General features: G+C 40.9%; 1 protein-coding gene across 1 annotated transcript in view; it reads left to right on the forward strand.

The window, feature by feature from the left end:
• LOC139561149 (butyrophilin subfamily 2 member A1-like) overlaps window positions 1-18,766 on the forward strand; it is a 66,294-nt gene extending 47,528 nt beyond the window's left edge. Inside the window, exons 2-10 of the mRNA XM_071378044.1 lie at window positions 12,572-12,972; window positions 13,117-13,404; window positions 13,909-14,028; window positions 14,224-14,250; window positions 15,848-15,883; window positions 15,991-16,038; window positions 16,134-16,160; window positions 16,984-17,010; window positions 17,394-18,766. Of these exons, the coding sequence (XP_071234145.1) occupies window positions 12,732-12,972; window positions 13,117-13,404; window positions 13,909-14,028; window positions 14,224-14,250; window positions 15,848-15,883; window positions 15,991-16,038; window positions 16,134-16,160; window positions 16,984-17,010; window positions 17,394-17,974 (1,395 nt within the window). The 5' untranslated portion in view covers window positions 12,572-12,731 and the 3' untranslated portion in view covers window positions 17,975-18,766. The remainder of the gene's footprint in view (window positions 1-12,571; window positions 12,973-13,116; window positions 13,405-13,908; window positions 14,029-14,223; window positions 14,251-15,847; window positions 15,884-15,990; window positions 16,039-16,133; window positions 16,161-16,983; window positions 17,011-17,393) is intronic.
• Window positions 18,767-18,839: the final 73 nt, after the last annotated feature.

Genomic DNA, 18,839 nt, shown 5'->3' on the forward strand with positions numbered 1-18,839 from the left:
AGCTTTTTGTGCATATGGAACATTTCTGGGATCTTTTATTTTGGGTCATGAAACATGTGACCACACTTTACATTTTGTGTTTATATTTTTGTTCAGTATAAATCACTTCAAGTAACTGTATTCAGATATGGTAGTGTAATGGGTGCCACAAACGTTTTGAGTAATGACAGCACATCAATTGGAGTTTACAGTGTGTAGACATCTTCGCCTGAAGAGAATACTTACTGAAAACCCTCATTTACCTGGGTGAAGACGTTGAACACCTGATAAAATAGTTCCTGGTAAGGATATAAATTCAATATTTATTCCCATTCCAAATCAATTTATGAAATTGTGCAATATCCTTAAATACGTTCCCTGTTCATTAGTGAGGTGTACACACTATATGATTATTTGTTACTTCTAAGATCAGAGAATGCACTGTCCTTTTTAAAATTAGTTTTTTCTTTGTTTTCTTTTGCAGGACATTCAGAAAGGTAAGGCCGAGACGAAGCTGAAGCAGACCACCATGGCAATATTTGTCTTCCAGAAAGAAGGGGACTCTTTCCATTGAAGGTGTAGAAATGCTGAACGAGCTGACTTTGGTCGCATCTGCTTGCGCAATGCTGTTTGTTCTCATGTATGCTCTTAACTTGAGCTTTCCAAAGATACTCCGATTCACCTTTGAGGTCTTTCAAAAAAATCATAATGCATGAGCCGGAGTAAACGGAATGCTCATGTCCCTCTGCACTGATCTAAGATCTATTTTTATGTTTTTGTAATCTGGATTTCAGTTGGAGTAAAGGGATTCAATTAAGAGTTTAGTGAAGATATTTACAAGTAGAAATACAGCTGGCAAGGGACATATCAAGGTTGTGTGTGTGCGTGCGTGTGTACTTACAGTACCTCACTAGAGGACTTCATTCAAACTCAGTGAGATCTTGGAAGAATGGGGCAATGGAAGGGTTGGGAACAGCTGGCTTTCTCTTGGCCAACTTGTCAAACACTTTGTTTCATTTTCAGGATTCAAATCAAATCATTATCAAATAAAATGTTATTAGTCACATGCGCCGAAAAACAACAGGTGTTCCACCTGACAGTGAAATGCTTACTTATGAGCCCGTAACCAACAGTGCAGTTTCAAAATAATACGGATAAGAATAAGAGATAAAGGTAACAATAAATTGAAGAGCACCAGTAAAATAGTCCGGGTAGCTATTTGGCTAGATGTTCAGGAGTCTTATGGCTTGGGGCTTAGACGTGGCGCTCCGGTACCGCTTGTCGTGTGGTAGCAGAGAGAACAGTCGGGTGGCTGGAGTCCTTGACAATTTCTAGGGCCTTCCTCTGACACCGCCTGGTATAGAGGTCCTGAATGGCAGGAAGCTTGGCCCCAGTGATGTACTAGGCTGTTCGTACTACCATCTGTAGTGCCTTGCAGTCGGAGACCGAGCAGTTGCCATACCAGGCAGTGATGCAAGCAGTCAGGATGCTCTCGATGGTGCAGCTGTGGAACATTTTGAGGATCTGATTTGGCCCATGCCAAATCTTTTCAGTCTCCTGAGGGGTAATAGGTTTTGTCGTGCCCGCTTCACGACTGTCTTGGTGTGCTTGGACCATGTTCGTTTGTTAGTGATGTGAACACCAAGGAACTTGAAGCTCTCAACCCTCTCCACTGCAGCCCCGTCGATGAGAATGGGGGCGTGCTCAGTCCTCTTTTTCCTGTAGTCCACAATCTTCTCCTTTGTCTTGATCAAGGTTGAGGGTGAGGTTGTTGTCCTGGCACCACACGGCCAGGTCTCTGGTCCTCCCTATAGGCTGTCTCATCGTTGTCGGTGATTAGGCCTACCACTGTTGTGTCATGATGGTGTTGGAGTTGTGCAGTCATGAGTGAACAGGGAGTACAGGAGGGGGCTGAGCACGCACCCCTGAGGGGCCCCTGTGTTGAGGATCAGCTGGCGGATGTGTTGTTACCTACCCTTACCACATGGGGGCGGCCCGTCAGGAAGTCTAGGATTCAGTTGCAAAGGGAGGTGTTTAGTCCCAGTGTCCTTAGCTTATTGATAAGCTTTGAGGGCACTGTGGTGTTGAACGCTCAGCTGTTGTCAATGAATAGCATTCTCACATAGGTGTTCCTTTTTTCCAGGTGGGAAAGGGCAGTGTGGAGTGCAATAGAGACTCCATCATCTGTGGATCTTTTGGGGCGGTATGCAAATTGGAGTGGGTCTAGGGTTTCTGGGATGATGGTGTTGATGTGAGACATGACCAGCCTTTCAAAGCAGGTCATGGCTACAGACTGAATCACACAGGGTTGTGACAGCTAAGGAGGATTCTTTCTTGGGTTGATGTGGACCAGGAGTCTGTACAGCCATATATCCAATAAGGTTAATGAAATCGATTGAGGCATTGATAAAATACATATAAGACAGCTAACTAAAAAACATTGCTATAGTCTACACAATACCACAGATTATTTTCCTTTCTTTCTGTGCCACCAAACGTTTGCATACTACTAATAAAGTGAACAGTCATAGTTAATACTGTAACATCATGGGAACATTTGGTTTACATGAAACAAATGGTTAGCGAGATGAGGCTATACGGACACTCCTGGCCTGCAAAACGATGGTGTACGTAGCGCAGCTGAGAACCGAGTGAGCCGAATCGCACAGGGTTGTGACAGCTAAGGAGGACACTGTGTCATGGTGTTGTTGCCATTCATGCCTCCCCATTGAGTAGACTGTATCACGATGACATCTAGATGGCTACTAATACTATTTATTTATTTTGTAAACTGCAATCCTACTTGAAATATAATCCTGTGAGGGAAAAATATTGTCCACGTTACTAGCTACTGCCAGCGACACTGTTACAGCTGCCCAGTGTCAAGCACCCTATAGCCGGCAGGCACCTGATACAACACCGGTTCACTCGTCATTCACATTGGATTTAGCGGCTCGCTAGTAGTTTATCAGCCCACGACAAGGTTTTATGTAAAATTAAGCCCGTCAATCTGTAGAGAAATACAATTTTGTGATAGTAATAATACAGTATGGGTCTTATCTTTTGAAATACAAGAAAGAAGCAATTTTCTCAGTAGTGAAAACATAACATGCACATATCTGCACTCAGTTTATTCTCTATATGAAACTCTGTCAGATTGGATTCTAGGTTGCGCAGCAAGATATTTACAAGCAATTTAGATTTGACTGAAATGGCTGTGTCAACTTGAGTTAGCTAACTAGCTAGCTAGCTTGCAAACATTAGCCAACCAGATAGCTAGTTTAGATAAGAAAACATGCAGTAATTCAACGTTGGCTAGCAATAAAGATTATTATTAACAAGTCAAGGTACCTACTCAGCAGCTGCAGAAAATATTCCTCCACTTCACAGCCGCTAAAGAAGATATTTCTAAAATAGAATGAAGTTGGTGCATGAAAATGATCATTTGAATCTACAGTAGGCAAATGCTTTTACTGTAAAGAAATACAGGATGTTAGAGTAATTTTTACAGGAGCCTTCCAATTACAGTTAATAACAGTATCATTCAGCATTTTACCTACAATACAGTGCTATCTACAGCATTAATGGTGTAAAACACATTGGTTTAAATACCAGTTTTGAAGACAAATTGTGATTGTATTTATGTAAATTTAATTTAGCTGGTATAATGTTTAGCACTTGTAAGAGGCACAAATGGTTGATTGTCATGGCCAATATCTGTGTGTTTGGAGTCAATATTTCATGTTTTTAAACCAACATTTTTTTTTTGCTTGTAACCCAATTGAAGAAATTTGAATTGTAATTTATAATTTATTTAACCTTTATTTAACTAGGCAAGTCAGTTAATAGCTGGAATCTTCACCGATCTTTTATACTTTTTCCAGAACATGAAATCTGTTCGTACCTCAAGTTCTGTGAGGTGGAAGAAACCTCTTTGTTCTCTAAGTTTATCCTCTCTCTAATACTGTTTGGCCATGAGGAGATTCTCAGGAATTTACGACGTCTCTCTGTGACCACAGCATGGGTTGAAGGAGGAAGGGGGAGGCAGGGAGTGGCAGGGAGAGGGGAATGGGCTTTATGTACCTAAACAGGCAACGTCATGACAGTACCTGCCGACCCACACATGAGGAGATCATCCATTCACCTACTCTGCGTTTCACAAAGGCACGGCGGTTGGAACAAAAAACCTCAACTTTGGATTCATCAGACCAAAGGACAGATTTTCACCGGTCTAATGTCCATTGCTTGTGTTTCTTGGCCCAAGCAAGTTTCTTCTTCTTTTTGGTGTCCTTTAGTAGTGCTTCCTTTGCAGCAATTTGACCATGAAGGCCTGATTCACGCAGTCTTCTCTGAACAGTTGATGTTGAGATGTGTCTGTTACTTGAACTCTGTGAAGGATGTATTTGGGCTGCAATTTCTGAGGCTGATAACTCTAATGAACTTATCCTCTGCAGCAGAGGTAACTCTGGGTCTTCCTTTCCTGTGACGGTCCTCATGAGAGCTAGTTTCATCATAGCACTTGATGGTTTTTGCGACTGCACGAAGAAACCTTCAAAATGCTTGACATTTTCCAGATTGACTGACCTTCATGTCTTAAAGTAATGATGGACTGTCATTTCTCTTTGCTTATTTGAGCTGTTCTTGCCATAATATGGACTTGGTCTTTTACCAAATAGGGCTTTCTTCTGTATATGACCCCTACCATGTCACAACATAACTGAATGTCTCAAAAGCGTTAATGTGTGACTTAGTCTTTAGACTGAATAAGCCTCCAGAGCGAGCCTCTTGACCGTTTATTCTAGAATATGAGTATAGTATGAGATGTCTGGGACGCCAGACTACAGGCTAGGTTATTCATTACACAAGGGTAATTAATGGAGACAACTGGATAGCCCTTTGACCTCTCTCTTACTTATAATGTTCCCAGTGGTGTAAAAATACTTGAAAGTACTACTTAAGTAGTTTTCTGTGAGTATCTGTACTTTACTTTACTATTGCTATTTTTGACAACTTTAACTTCATTACTTTCTTAAAGAAAATTATGTACTTTTTACTCCATACATTTGACCTGGCACCCAAAAGTACTCGTTACATTTTGAATGCTTAGCAGGACAGGAAAATGGTCTAATTCACACACTTATCAAGAGAACTGTCACGTTCTGACCATAGTTCTTGTGTGTTTTGCTTGTTTTAGTGTTGGTCAGGACGTGAGCTGGGTGGGCATTCTATGTTGTGTGTCTAGTTTGTCTGTTTCTATGTTTGGCCTAATATGGTTCCCAATCAGAGGCAGGTGTTTTGTGTTGTCTCTGATTGGGAATCATATTTAGGTGGCTTGTTTTGTGTTGGGGATTGTGGGTGGTTGTTTCCTGTCTTTGTGTTTTCTCTGCACCAGATAGGGCTGTATCGGTTTGCCACATTTATTATTTTGTTATTTGTAAGTGTTCACAGTTTCGTATTAAACATGTTGAGCACTGGCTACGCTGCGTGTTGGTCCGATCCTTGCTACACCTTCTCTTCACGTGAAGAGGAGGAAGGCTGCCGTTACAAGAAGATCCCTGGTCATCCCTGCTGCCTCTAATCTGGCAGATTCACTAAACACATGCTTCTTGTGTAAATGATGTCTGAGTGTTGAAGCGTGCCACTGGATATCCGGACATTTAAAAAACTAGAAAATGGTGCCGTCTGGTTTGCTTAATATAAGGAATTTGAAATTATTCATTATTTAACTTTTGATTCTAAAGTATAATTTAGCAATTACATTTACTTTAGATACTGAAGTATCATTTAGCAATTACATTTACTATAGATACTGAAGAATATTTACAAGCAAATACTTTGACTTTTATTCAAGTAGATTTTTACTGGGTGACTTTGGGTACTTTCTCCACTACTGAAAGTACCTACATTACAGTGGCACTATGCAGATCTGTTTAGTCCTGACTGCTCTTACTTTCACTCTTCAGACTCCTCCAGAGGGAGCCTCTAAACCATATATTTGTAAGTTAAGTTATGCAAAAGTGAACTTAATATACAAGTTAGTGTTTACTATGGTCTATGCATAGTAAATAAAGACATTCTAACTTTAAATCCCACCTGACTGCTTGAACCTTAGTTTCTTCAAACCATTTCACACTTTTGTTGGATTCGATTTCACCTGTAGTTTTTTTCTACTATTCTCCATTTCAGCTCACCGTTGGAAGCTCCCGACACATTGATTGCTCAAGGATATCCAAAGTCTATTGATGGTTAAACATTAGTAATTGTAATAAAATGCTCTACAGAGAAAAGGAAAGAGTTTGACTTATCTTCAACAGACTCTCTATTTTAAACTTGCTGTGGCAGCGTACAGGTAACAATTTTTATCCATTCATTCCATAACGCTATATATCCATTTTCAGAAATGTTAGTAAATTCGCTTTTATTGTTTCAAGAAATTATGAAAGAGATTGGTGTGGTGTGGTGTCACGCCCTGGCCTTAGTTATCTTTGTTTTCTTTATTATTTTAGTTAGGTCAGGGTGTGACATGGGGGATGTAGGTGTTTTTGTCATGTCTAGGGGTTTTGTATGTTTATGGGGTTTGTCTAGTCTAGGTGTTTGTATGTCTATGGTTGCCTAGATTGGTTCTCAATTAGAGACAGCTGTCTATCGTTGTCTCTGATTGGGAACCATATTTAGGCAGCCATATTCATTAGGTAATTCGTGGGTGATTGTCTATGTGTAGTGTTTAGTGTCAGCACTATTTGTTATATAGCTTCACGTTCGTTTGTTGTTTTGTATAGTTTGTCAAGTGTTCTTCGTCTTCGTAAATTAAATATGTATTCATTTCACGCTGCGCCTTGGTCCTCCTCTCTTCAATGTTACGACGAACGTGACAGAATCACCCACCAAAATCGGACCAAGCAGCGTGAAAGAGAGGAACAGCGAGGTGTGGATTTCTGGACATTTCTGGAACCAGAGCCAGGAGGGGTGGAATTGGAGGTGAGCAACGGGAGTGAAACAGAGACTGTGAAGGATTTAATGGGGAGTTTGTAGGAGAGTGAAATGAGGGAGCTGCTGTATTGCTGCTTGAGGCACGACATCCACCCGACGGAGCGTGTTCGGGATTTGATGTTACCTGAGTCAGCTCTCCATACTCGTCCTGAGGTGCGTGCTAACCGTCTGGTAATGACAGTGCCAGTCCCACGCACCAGGCCTCCTGTGCGCCTCCCTAGTCCTGCACCTCCTGTGGCACCCCCACGTACTAGCTCTCCTGTGGCAGCCCCTCTTTGCGGGCCCCCGACTGGGCACCCTCGTTGCGGGCCCCGGACTGGGCACCCTCGCTGCTGGCCCCGGACTGGGCACCCTCTCTGGGGGCCCCGGACTGGAGACCGTCGCTGGAGGCTCCGGACTGGGGACCGTCGCTGGTGGATCCGGACTGGAGACCGTCGCTGGAGGCTCCAGACTGGAGATCGTCGCTGGAGGCTTCGTGCCATGGATCATCACTGGAGGCTTCTTGCCATGGATCATCACTGGAGGCTTCTTGCCATGGATCATCACTGGAGGCTTCGTGCCATGGATCATCACTGGAGGCTTCGTGCCATGGATCATCACTGGAGGCTTCTTGCCATGAATCATCACTGGAGTGAAGAGACGTATGGGCAGTCTGGAACGTGGAGCTGCCACAGGGCTCACCAGGCTGGGGAGACATACATGAGGATTAGTTCTGGGCGCAGGCACAGGACTCACCAGGCTGGAGAGACATACAGGAGGCCCTGTCCTTGGCAGAGGCACCGGATACACTGGGCCGTGAAGGCGCACTGGAGGTCTCGAGCTTGGAGCCTGCACAACCCGTCCTGTCTGGGTGGTTCTCTTCACCCTTCAAATGCGGGGCGCTGGCACAGGACGCACTGGGCTGTGCAGACGTACCGGAGACACAGTGCGTAGAGCCAGCGCAGGATTTCCTGGGCCAAGGAGGCGCACTGGAGGTCTGGAGAGCAGGGCTGGCACATTCCGTCCTGGCTGGATGCTCACTCTAGCCCGGCAGATGCGGGGAGCTGGGATGTAGCGCACCGGGCTAAGAACGCGTACTGGAGACACCGTGCGCTCCACCGCATAACACTGTGCCTGACCAGTACGACGCTCGCACCGGTAAGCACGGGGAGTTGACTCAGGTCTCCAACCTGACTCAGCCAAACATTTTTGGGGGGTCTGCCTCTCGGGCTTCCTTGCTAGCCGTGTTCCTTCGTAACGCTGCCGCTCTGCTTTCGCTGCCTCCAGTTCCTCCCATGGACGGCGATACTCCCCAGCCTGCCTCCAGGGTCCCTTAGCGTCCAGTATCTCTTCCCATGACCATTTCTCCAGATAGCGCTGCTCCCCCTTACCACGCTTCTTGGTCCCTTGTTGGTGGGAAGTTCTGTCACGGCTGTTGAATGAAGTGGACTAAGGTGCAGCGTGGTAAGCGTACATTTGATTTTTATTCGAAATGACGCCGACAAAACAGTAAACAATACATGTAAACAACAGTAAACAATAATGCCACAAACAAAGTCAACTTACAGGTGGGAAAAAGGGCTACCTAAGTATGGTTCTCAATCAGAGACAACGATAGACAGCTGTCCCTGATTGAGAACCCTACATAGAAATACAAATAATAGAACATAGAATACCCACCCCAAATCACACCTTGACCAAACAAAATAGAGACATAAAAAGGATCTCTAAGTTCAGGGCGTGACAGTAGTACTGCTAGTTTATACAAAGTCAAATGTAACAAATAGCAAAAAACATTATATGAACTGTGCAAATTATACATTTGTGACATCATAAATTAATGGTATTCAATACAGTAATATGAGATCTGTACTGTATGTAAAACATTTACATTTTACATTTTAGTAATTTAGCAGATGCTCTTACCCAGAGTGACTTACAGTAAGTGCATTCATCTTAACCACATATCACAGTCAAATATACAGGATACAAACATTCCACTTCAGCTAAACAATGCATATACAGCATTCTGAAAAAAAATATATATATATTGTAGATATGGAAATAATATATTTAGAGATGGTAATCTTGTCATCTGTTCAAAAGGTGTTTTTATACCTTCTAATACATTCAACCATTTTTGTATTCACCACGTCCTTGTTTTGGTCTGTAATACATTGCTTCTTCTTCTTCGGTGAGGTTTAACAGCGGTTGGCATCCAATATATGTTGCATTACCACCACTAACTAGACTTTACCACCACCAGCTAGACTATAATGGATATACAGTGCATTCGGAAAGTATTCAGACCTGTCATGTCAACTCCCGCTCCCCCTCTCCGGCGCACAACGTTGCCGGTCTACTAACCACCAGTCCTGGCAACCCATCTTTACACACACCTGGCAACCATCAGCACACACACCGGCGTCTCATCATCAGTCACACCTGGACCTCATCACGCCCTTGATTACTTACCCTTTATAAAGCACTCTTGTTATCAGTCATCGGGTAGTAGTGTATTTGTTTCTATGTCAGACGCTTCTCTTGGTTTGTATCGCTCGGTGTTCATTATAGTAAACTCACTAACTGCACCTACTTTCTGACTCCCTGTGTCTACGTTACAAGACCCCTTGACTTTTTCCACATTTTGTTATGTGAAAAACATATGCTGAAATAGATTAAATAAATTAAAATGCTCATCAATATACACAAAATACCCCATAACGAGAAAGCAAAAACAGGTTTTTATAAATTGAAAAAACTGAAATACCTTATTTAAATAAGTATTCATACCCTTTGCTATGAGACTCGAAATTGAGCTCAGGTGCATCCTGTTTCCATTGATCATCCTTGAGATGTTTTTAGTCCACCTGTGGTAAATTCAATTGACTGGACATGATTTGGAAAGGCACACACCTGCCTATGTAAGGTCCCACAATTGACAGTGCATGTCAAAGCAAAAACCAAGCCATGATGTCCCAAGAACACAGTGGCCTCCATCATTCTTAAATGGAAGAAGTTTGAAACCACCAAGACTTTTCCTCAAGCTGGCCGCCCGGCCAAACTGAAACATCGATGGAGAAGGGCCTTGGTCAGGGAGGTGATCAAGAACCTGATGGTAACTCTGAAAGAGCTCTAGAGTTCCTCTGTGGAGATGGGAGAACCTTCCAGAAGGACAAACATCTCTGCAGCATTCCACCAATCAGGCCTTTATGGTAGAGTGGCCAGACAGAAGCCACTCCTCAGTTAAAGGCACATGACAGCCCACTTGGAGTTTTCCAAAAGGTACCTAAAGACTCACAGACCATGAGAAACAAGATTCTCTGGTCTGATGAAACCAAGATTGAACAATTTGGTCTGAATGCCAAGCGTCACGTCTGGAGGAAACATGAACCCATCCCTATGGTGAAGCATGGTGGTGGCAAGGACTGGGAGACTAGTCAGGATCGAGGCAAAGATGAACAGAGAAAAGTACAGATAAATCCTTGATGAAAACCTGCTCCAGAGTGCTCAGGACCTCAGACTGGGGCAAAGGTTCACCTTCCAACAGGTAGCAATGCTCCCAATCATACCTGACAGAAACTCCCCAAATAAATGTGTGCCACGCTTGTAGCATCATACCCAAGAAGACTCAAGGCTTTAATTGCTGCCAAAGGTGCTTCAACAAAGTACTGAGTAAAGGGTAAGAATACTTATGTAAATTTGATATTTCCGCTTTTAATTTTTTTACATTTGCAAAAAATTCTAAAAACCTGCTTTTCCTTTGTCATTATGGGGTATTGTGTGTAGATTAAGGAAATAGATAATTTAATACATTTTAGATTAAGGCTGTAACCTACCAAAATGTGGAAAAAGTCAAGGGGATCTGAATACTTTTCAAAGTCAATGTATATATCCATTATACTTTGTGATATAAAATGGGAAAGGCAAACAAAACTACAGTGCCAACTAACCATATACTCATTAAAAACCCACAAACATATTTTACCCTAACTAATCCTACACCAGACCAACGGCCTGGGAGGACAGAACACTACCACTCAACACCCCCCTGCAACTCTTCTGCAGTAAAACCTCGCAAGTACATCTCTGCAGCTGCCACCATAACCTCTGTTTTCTATGAGTTGCATTCCATTTTCTAAAGTAGAGTTGACAACCGTGGATTTGAACGCTAAGAAACCCACCTCACTGAAACATAGAATTCCTTTCACTCTTTATTGGCCTCTCAGGATCCCTTGTCATGTACCCATCTTCCTCTACAACTCCCTTCACTGCCTATGACACCTTCTGTACTACTCTGACCCTGGCAACCTCAACCAGCCTTTCTCTCCCCGGCCACCTCCGATTTCCAGCACTATGGGCACCCTCAAGGCAAACGCACACAACTACACATTCCTTCGTTTAGTGCCGTCCTGCGCACTTCTCACATCTAGGAATCTCCTTCCTACACAATGCTGCAACATGACCATAAGCTTGACATCTATAACAACGTAATGGGTTCGGGACAAAAGCTCTCATGGGATAACTGACACATTTTAAAATGGTGCTGATAGAGATGGCAGCCGTGTTTCGAGCCCCTAGGCAACTTTGCAGTATTTCATTTTTTTATGTGTTATTTCTTACATTATTAGGCCAGATAACTTTTTGTGTTATTACATACAGCCAGGAATAACTTTTGGATATCTGAGTTGCGGTAACTCACCAGCATTACCAACATTACGACCAGCAATATTACTTTCCCGAATCGGATCCTTTGTTTGTACCCCCCAGGGCAAGTGAACTGTTCCCTGAAGCTGATCCAAAACATTGTGGAGAAGAGGTCCTCAGAGTGGACTTCTAGTCGGACTCAGGAGGCACACACACCAACTGCCTCTCCCGAGTATATTACCCGCTAATGTTCAGTCTCTGGACAATAAAGTTGACGAGCTCAGGGCAGGGATTTCCTTCCAGAGAGATATCAGAGATTGTAACATACTCTGTTTCACGGAAACATGGCTCTCTCTGGATTTTCTGTCTGAGTCCAAACAGCCAGTTGGGTTCTCAGTTCATCTCTCCGGGAAAAAGAAGGGCGGGGATGTATGTTTCATGATAAACTACTCATGATGTGATTGCGATAACATATAGGAACTCATGTCCTTTTGTTCATCCAACCTATAATACCTCACAATCAAATGCCAACCGTATTACCTACCAAAAGAATTCCCTTTGGTTATAGTCACAGCCGTGTATATTCCCCCTCAAGCCGATACCACGACGGCCCTCAAAGAACTTCACTGGACTCTATGCACACTGGAAACCACATATCTTGAGGCCACATTTATTGTAGGGGTTTTGTTTGAGATTGACTGCATTGCAGTCGACAATTGCAGAGTGATCTTCAAATCATCTTGCATCTTAAATAACAACTTATTATTACATGTAAATGTGTCACCAATTTGATGCTCTTGAACATTAGTATCATGTTGTATTCAGCAGGTCTTACTAATAAGTTAGCCTATTGATAAAACATCTAGATGTCTATTTCTTTGATATTGGTGGTATACTGTGTACATTAGTATGATGGTCACTTATGTTAAAAGGAAACTTTGTGTAAATCTCTTGATAAGTTATTGCCCGACATGAGCCGCTCTTATCTTTGTGTCCTTCAGACTGATATTGCAACACTTTCTCCTCTCTCCGCTCCAGATAAGCAGCTTGTTGTCCCTCCTGACCCTGTAGTTACCTCTACTGGTCATGACGTCATCCTTCCTTGTCACCTCTCTCCTCAAACCAGTGCTGTTAACATGGATATCAGGTGGTTTAAGGAAGGAGAATTCGCTAACCCCCTGTACCTGTATTTGGATGGAAAGGTAACAGAGGGGAAAGGCTATGAGGGTAGAGTGAGTGTGTTCACTCAGGAGTTGGAGAAAGGCAATATATCACTGCTGCTGAATAATGTCATGGCTTCTGAAAGGGGAAGCTACAAATGCCAAGCCAGCTACATGGACTGGATTCAGGAACTGCCTGTTGTGCTACAGGTTAAACGTAAGTAAATATGAACTTACTCAGTAAGAGGATCAATTTAATTAATTCCTGTCTAGTGCAGAATCATCAAAGCAGATCAACAGAATGTAGAGTACTTTAGATTTTACAATAGGGTAAACTATTCTTTCATCTGTTTCTTTACAGAGCAGGGCAGTGTCCCCAGGATCTCCATGAGGAAGCACCACAGAGTGTTCATCCAGCTCAGCTGCAGTTCAGAGAACTGGTACCCAGAGCCTGACATGCTGTGGACAGACGGCAGTGGGAAGGAGATCACCTCAGCAGAGACAGAGAGGCCCAAACAAAAGGAGGGGGGTGTCCTGTACTCCATCACCAGTCACATGAGAATAGGGAATGACCAACTGGAGGGGGTCACCTGTGTGGTGATGTCACAGTACCAGGGAACCAAGATGGAGTCTACACTGCAGATGACTGGTGAGTTTAGGAACTTTAGGTCTCAACTTACTGTTGAGAGTTAGAATAATAGAATACACAAGGTGCAATTGCTAAATTTGGTTGGGCATCAGCAGTCACTCAATCAGCCCATGTCAGCAAACATTTTGATTGGTAAGTTAGTCTAGCGGACAGCTAGATTCGGTCGAATTACTGACCGAATTATCACATTAAAAACTATAAACATTTGCCTCCACCCTATGGCAAATTGATAAGTTCTGTTTTTTTGTGAGCACCCATCCCCATCAAAGTTGCCCATCCCTGATGTAGACCAATACCCTAAACAAGTGGTCCAGGGCCTGTTTGTTCATCATGTTGATCATGTTTAAAGTTCCCGAAGGTACATCTTATATAAGACTAAAATTAGGTTTGAGTGTAATTATGTGACATTTGTAAAAATGTGGAATGTTGAACCTCATACAATTTGCAGGACTCATTTATTGCAATGTCAATCTAATCTAACCTTTAACCCTGCTTGTGTTACAGAGGAATTCTACATGAGCAGTCTGCCTGACAGGGTGTACATCTCTGCATTTATGATTCCTGTGTTTCTGGGACTGCTGTGTATCACGGCATCTGTGCTCTCCTTAATCCATCAGAGAAGAGGTTGGTCTCACTTGTTGTTTAAATATGATATCAGGGTATAATTATACACAACCATGTTTATTAGTAGGTTCTATGATTCAACATTGTTGTAAGCATTTTCAGATGTTATTGAAATTATATTGTATATACTTTTATTGCTGCATGCAATATTGTGCAAGTACTTTGTGCAATGATATATTATATTTTCACCTCCAGTTGTTCGAGAAAACCTGAAGCCTTTGGGTAAGAACAGATACTGAAAGACACATTAACTTCTTATGGCTGGGGGCAGTATTGAGTAGCTTGGATGAATAAGGTGCCCAGAATAAACTGCCTGCTACTCAGGCCCATTTTCTAATATATGCATATTATTAGTATATTTGGATAGAAAACACTCTGAAGTTTCTAAAACGGTTTGAATGATGTCTGTGAGTATAACAGAACTCATATGGCAGGCAAAAACCTGAGAAAAAATCCAACCAGGAAGTGGGAAATCTGAGGTTTGTAGGTTTTCAACTCATTGCCTATCGAATTTACAGTGGGATATTAGTCATATTGCACTTCCAAAGGCTTCCACTAGATGTCAACAGTCTTTAGAACCTTGTTTGATGCTTCTACTGTGAAGGAGGGGAGAATGAGGGCTCTTTGAGTCAGGGGTCTGGCAGAGTGCCATGAGCTGACCACGCACGTTCACGTGAGAATTAGACCTGCGTTCCATCGCATTTCTACAGACAAAGGAATTCTGCGGTTGGAACATTATTGAAGATTTATGTTAAAAACATACTAAAGATTGATTCTATACTTCGTTTTACATGTTTCTACAAACTGTAATATGACTTTTCGTCTGAACTTTTGCCTGGACTTGGATTGGATTTGGATTGTGTACTGAACGTGCAAACAAAAAGGAGGTATTTGGACATAAATGATGGACTTTATGGAACAAATCAAACATTTATTGTTGAACTGTGATTCCTGGGAGTGCATTCTGATGAAGATCATCAAAGGTAAGTGAATATTTATAATGCTATTCTGACATCTGTTGACTCAACATGGCGGATATCTTTATGGCTTGTTTGGGCTCTGAGTGCTGTACTCAGATTATAGCATGGTGTGCTTTTTCTGTAAAGTTTTTTGGAAATCTGACACAGCGGTTGCATTAAGGAGAGGTTTATCTGAAGTTCCATGTATAATACTTGTATCTTTTATCAATGTTTATTATGAGTATTTCTGTAAGATGATGTTGCTCTCTGCAAAATCACCGGATGTTTTGGAGGCAAAACATTACTGAACATAGTGCGCCAATGTAAACTGAGATTTTTGGATATAAATATGAACATTATCGAACAAAACATACATGTATTGTGTAACATGAAGTCCTATGAGTGTCATCTGATGAAGATCATCAAAGGTTAGTGATTCATTTGATCTATATTTCTGCTTTTTGTGACTCCTCTCTTTGGCTGGAAAAATGGCTGTGTTTTCTGTGAATAGGTGCTGACCTAACATAATGATATGTTGTGCTTTCGTCGTAAAGCCTTTTTGAAATCGGACACTGTGGTGGGATTAACAACAAGTTTTATTTATGAGATTTCAGTTGTTTTGAATTTGGCGCCCTGCACTTTCACTGGCTGTTGTCATATCGATCCCGTTAACGGGATCCCAGCCATAAGAAGTTTTAACTGAGTTCTGTAACACATTTGAAAAACACTAACATCTCAAGTAACACATTCTTTAAAAATAAATAATAACCATTTTCAAAAAGGAATTAAAATATCAAGTAATATGCTGTATATTGAACTCATTCACAAATATATTTTTATCTATTTTTTTTTAACAATAGACGATATGAAAACAAAATTAAAAGCTATGGATCAAGGTATGCAATATTTATCTTCAATATACACAGTATTTCTTTAAAATGTATAATTTAAAACTGTTTTAATTGAAACCAAAATAACAACTTTCCTCCACTGTATATTACAGAGCTCATCAAAAAGAGAGAGGAAGTCACTTATAAGGATAAGTTAATGGGTACGTATTATGTGTTTTACAGTTGATGGAACATTATTTACTTCACAAGTATTAAAAGTGAATTGATACAGCAACATGATGTTGTATTTTCACAGGAATTACTCAAACAATCCCAGACTCTGGTAACTATCGGCTTCTTTCACATTAATGCTGCACAAACTTCAAGTGATTTGTCATCTAACTATATAATCCATGCAGTTTTGTTTTCATATATAAAGTGTGGTTCCGCATTATTGACACCCTTGATAAAGATGAGCAACAATGACTGGATAAAATAAAAAATGCAAATACTGAGCTATATTGTATGTTCAAATAAATTGTACCCAGTACCATGACATTTTAGCCAGAAACCTGGTTGCCTCTGCCAGGAGGCTGACACTCGGCCGCAAGTGGACCTTTCAGCAAGACAATGACCCCAAGCACACGACAATCTGAGTCTCCGGACTTGAAACCCATTGAAAACCTATGGTTTGAATTGAAGAGGGAGGTCCAGACGAACAATATCAACGATCTGGAAGGTTTCTGTATGGAGATCCCTCCCAATGTGTTTTCCAACTCAAATAAAAACATTTTAGAAAAAGGCTCAGTGCCATAATCCTCACAAGGTGAGGTATTGAAATGTATTGAAAACAGGTGTGTCAATAATTTTTACCTCTACATTTTAGAGAAAAAAAGAGTACTTGTTAAACAAAATCTATTTCTCTGAGCAATTGTATTAGTATAAAATAATACAATTTTCCAATTTATTTGAACATACAATATAGCTCAGTATTTGAATTTTTTATTAGAGACTCCAAAATGACTCTCATAACCACATAGTCATTGTATTATTTAAATTCCAAAGTGTTGGATTACAGACCTAAAACAACGAAAAATGTGTCAATGTCCCAATTCTTCGGGAGCTCACTGTAGATACACCCATTTCTTTTCCTCTTCCCTACGTAGTTTGGAGCTTGATGGTTGATCATGCAGGTAATTATGAACACTTTTATATTTCATATGTTTCATGTTTGGTACTAATAGAATACACACACACAAACACACACACACCTTCATCATTTTATGTTTCATTTTTAACATGTGATCACATTTCTTACCACAAAAAAATATTAAATTCAATAACGATGTTTGATATTTTATCTTTCATTTTATGTTTCATTTTTAACATTAACGTGATCACATTGCCTACCAAAAATTCAAATAAATGGCATTGATTTTTCAATGGTCATGCTAATTCATTATAGAACAAACATAACATGTTGAAATATGCTAATGTTATTTGATTCATGTTTTGTGTTAAAATATCATAAATCTTTTTAACATTGAAACAAAAATTACATTGATTTTTTTTTCAGTGGATGTGACTTTCGACCCTGACACTGCACATGTCAAACTCTCTTTATCTGATGATAACAAATGTCTCAAATTTGGAGAATTCAAAGAAAAAAAGGATTGTGAGACTTTCAAAGAAAAAAGCAAAGGCACTAAAAACAAGTTTAAATATAATCAATGTGTCTTGGGAGTGGAAGGATATGACAAAGGTACACATTACTGGGAGGTTGACCTGGGGAAGAAGAGCCAGTGGAGTGTTGGGATCGCTCAGGACACAGAGAAGAGAGACAACATCCAAATGTATCCAGACACTGGCTTCTGGAGCGTATGTTACAAAGATGGAGAACTGAAAACAGTTGAACAGTCTCCCACTTTCCTTCCCATTGAACTGAAACCTGAGAAGCTGGGAGTTTTAGTGGACTATGAAGGGGGACAGATAACATTTTTCAATGTGGAGAAGAGGTGCCACATCCACTCCTTCATCAATGGCAAGTTTTCTAAGAAACTCTATCCGTTCTTTGGTCCTTTGATTGATTGTAAAGAGGAACTCAAAATCTCACCTGTGGTACAAAGAGACAAACCCTCAACCTCTGAGAACTGTTAGTGTAAATAACGGAAGATGACAAAGTCATTGAATAGAAAGGTATTTAGATCCCAAAGCTTATTGTAATTATAATACTATTAATATTATAATTTAAAGCTGAAAATGTAAATCCTATAATGTAGCTTTTACACATGTTAGTTTTAAAGTGTAGAATATACACTGAGTGTACAAAATAATAAGAACACCTTCCTAATGTTGCCCTCAGAACAGCCTCCTTTCATTCTACAAGGTGTCTACATGCTTCCCACGGTTGTGTCAAGTTGTCTGGATGTCTTTTGGGTGGTGGACCATTCTTGATACACATGGGAAACTGTGAGCATGAAAAACACTGCTGCGCTGCAATTCTTGACACAAACCGGTGCACTTGGCACCTACTACCATTCCCCATTCAAAGGCACTTAAATATTTTGTCTTGCCCATTAACCCTCGAATGACACACATACACAATCAATTGTCTCAAGGCTTAAAAATCCTTCTTTAACCTGTCTCCTCCCCTTCATCTACACTGACTGAAGTGGATTTAACAAGGGACATCAATAAGGGGTCATATCTTTCACCTGTTCAGGACAGAGCAGTTCTTCATGTTTTGTGTTAATCTATTTAAATATGAAGTCTTAGTTGTTTTAATTACAATATGTTTGACAATATAGAATAATTGACTCACTCACTATAATTGTGTTTTTTTGTAATATCCTGTTTAAAAATATATGTTCACTCACTGTACTCAATGTGGTAAAATCTGTAAAAGTGTAAAAACTTTTATTACAATAATAAAAGGCATTTAAAAATTTGTCATGAACTCATCAAAGTACTTGTATGTTAGTGGATATTTGTTTAAAGGCCCAGAGGCGTCATTTGCTAAATA

The sequence above is a fragment of the Salvelinus alpinus genome, chromosome 31 (assembly GCF_045679555.1).
Source record: "Salvelinus alpinus chromosome 31, SLU_Salpinus.1, whole genome shotgun sequence".
Lineage (NCBI taxonomy): Eukaryota > Metazoa > Chordata > Actinopteri > Salmoniformes > Salmonidae > Salvelinus > Salvelinus alpinus.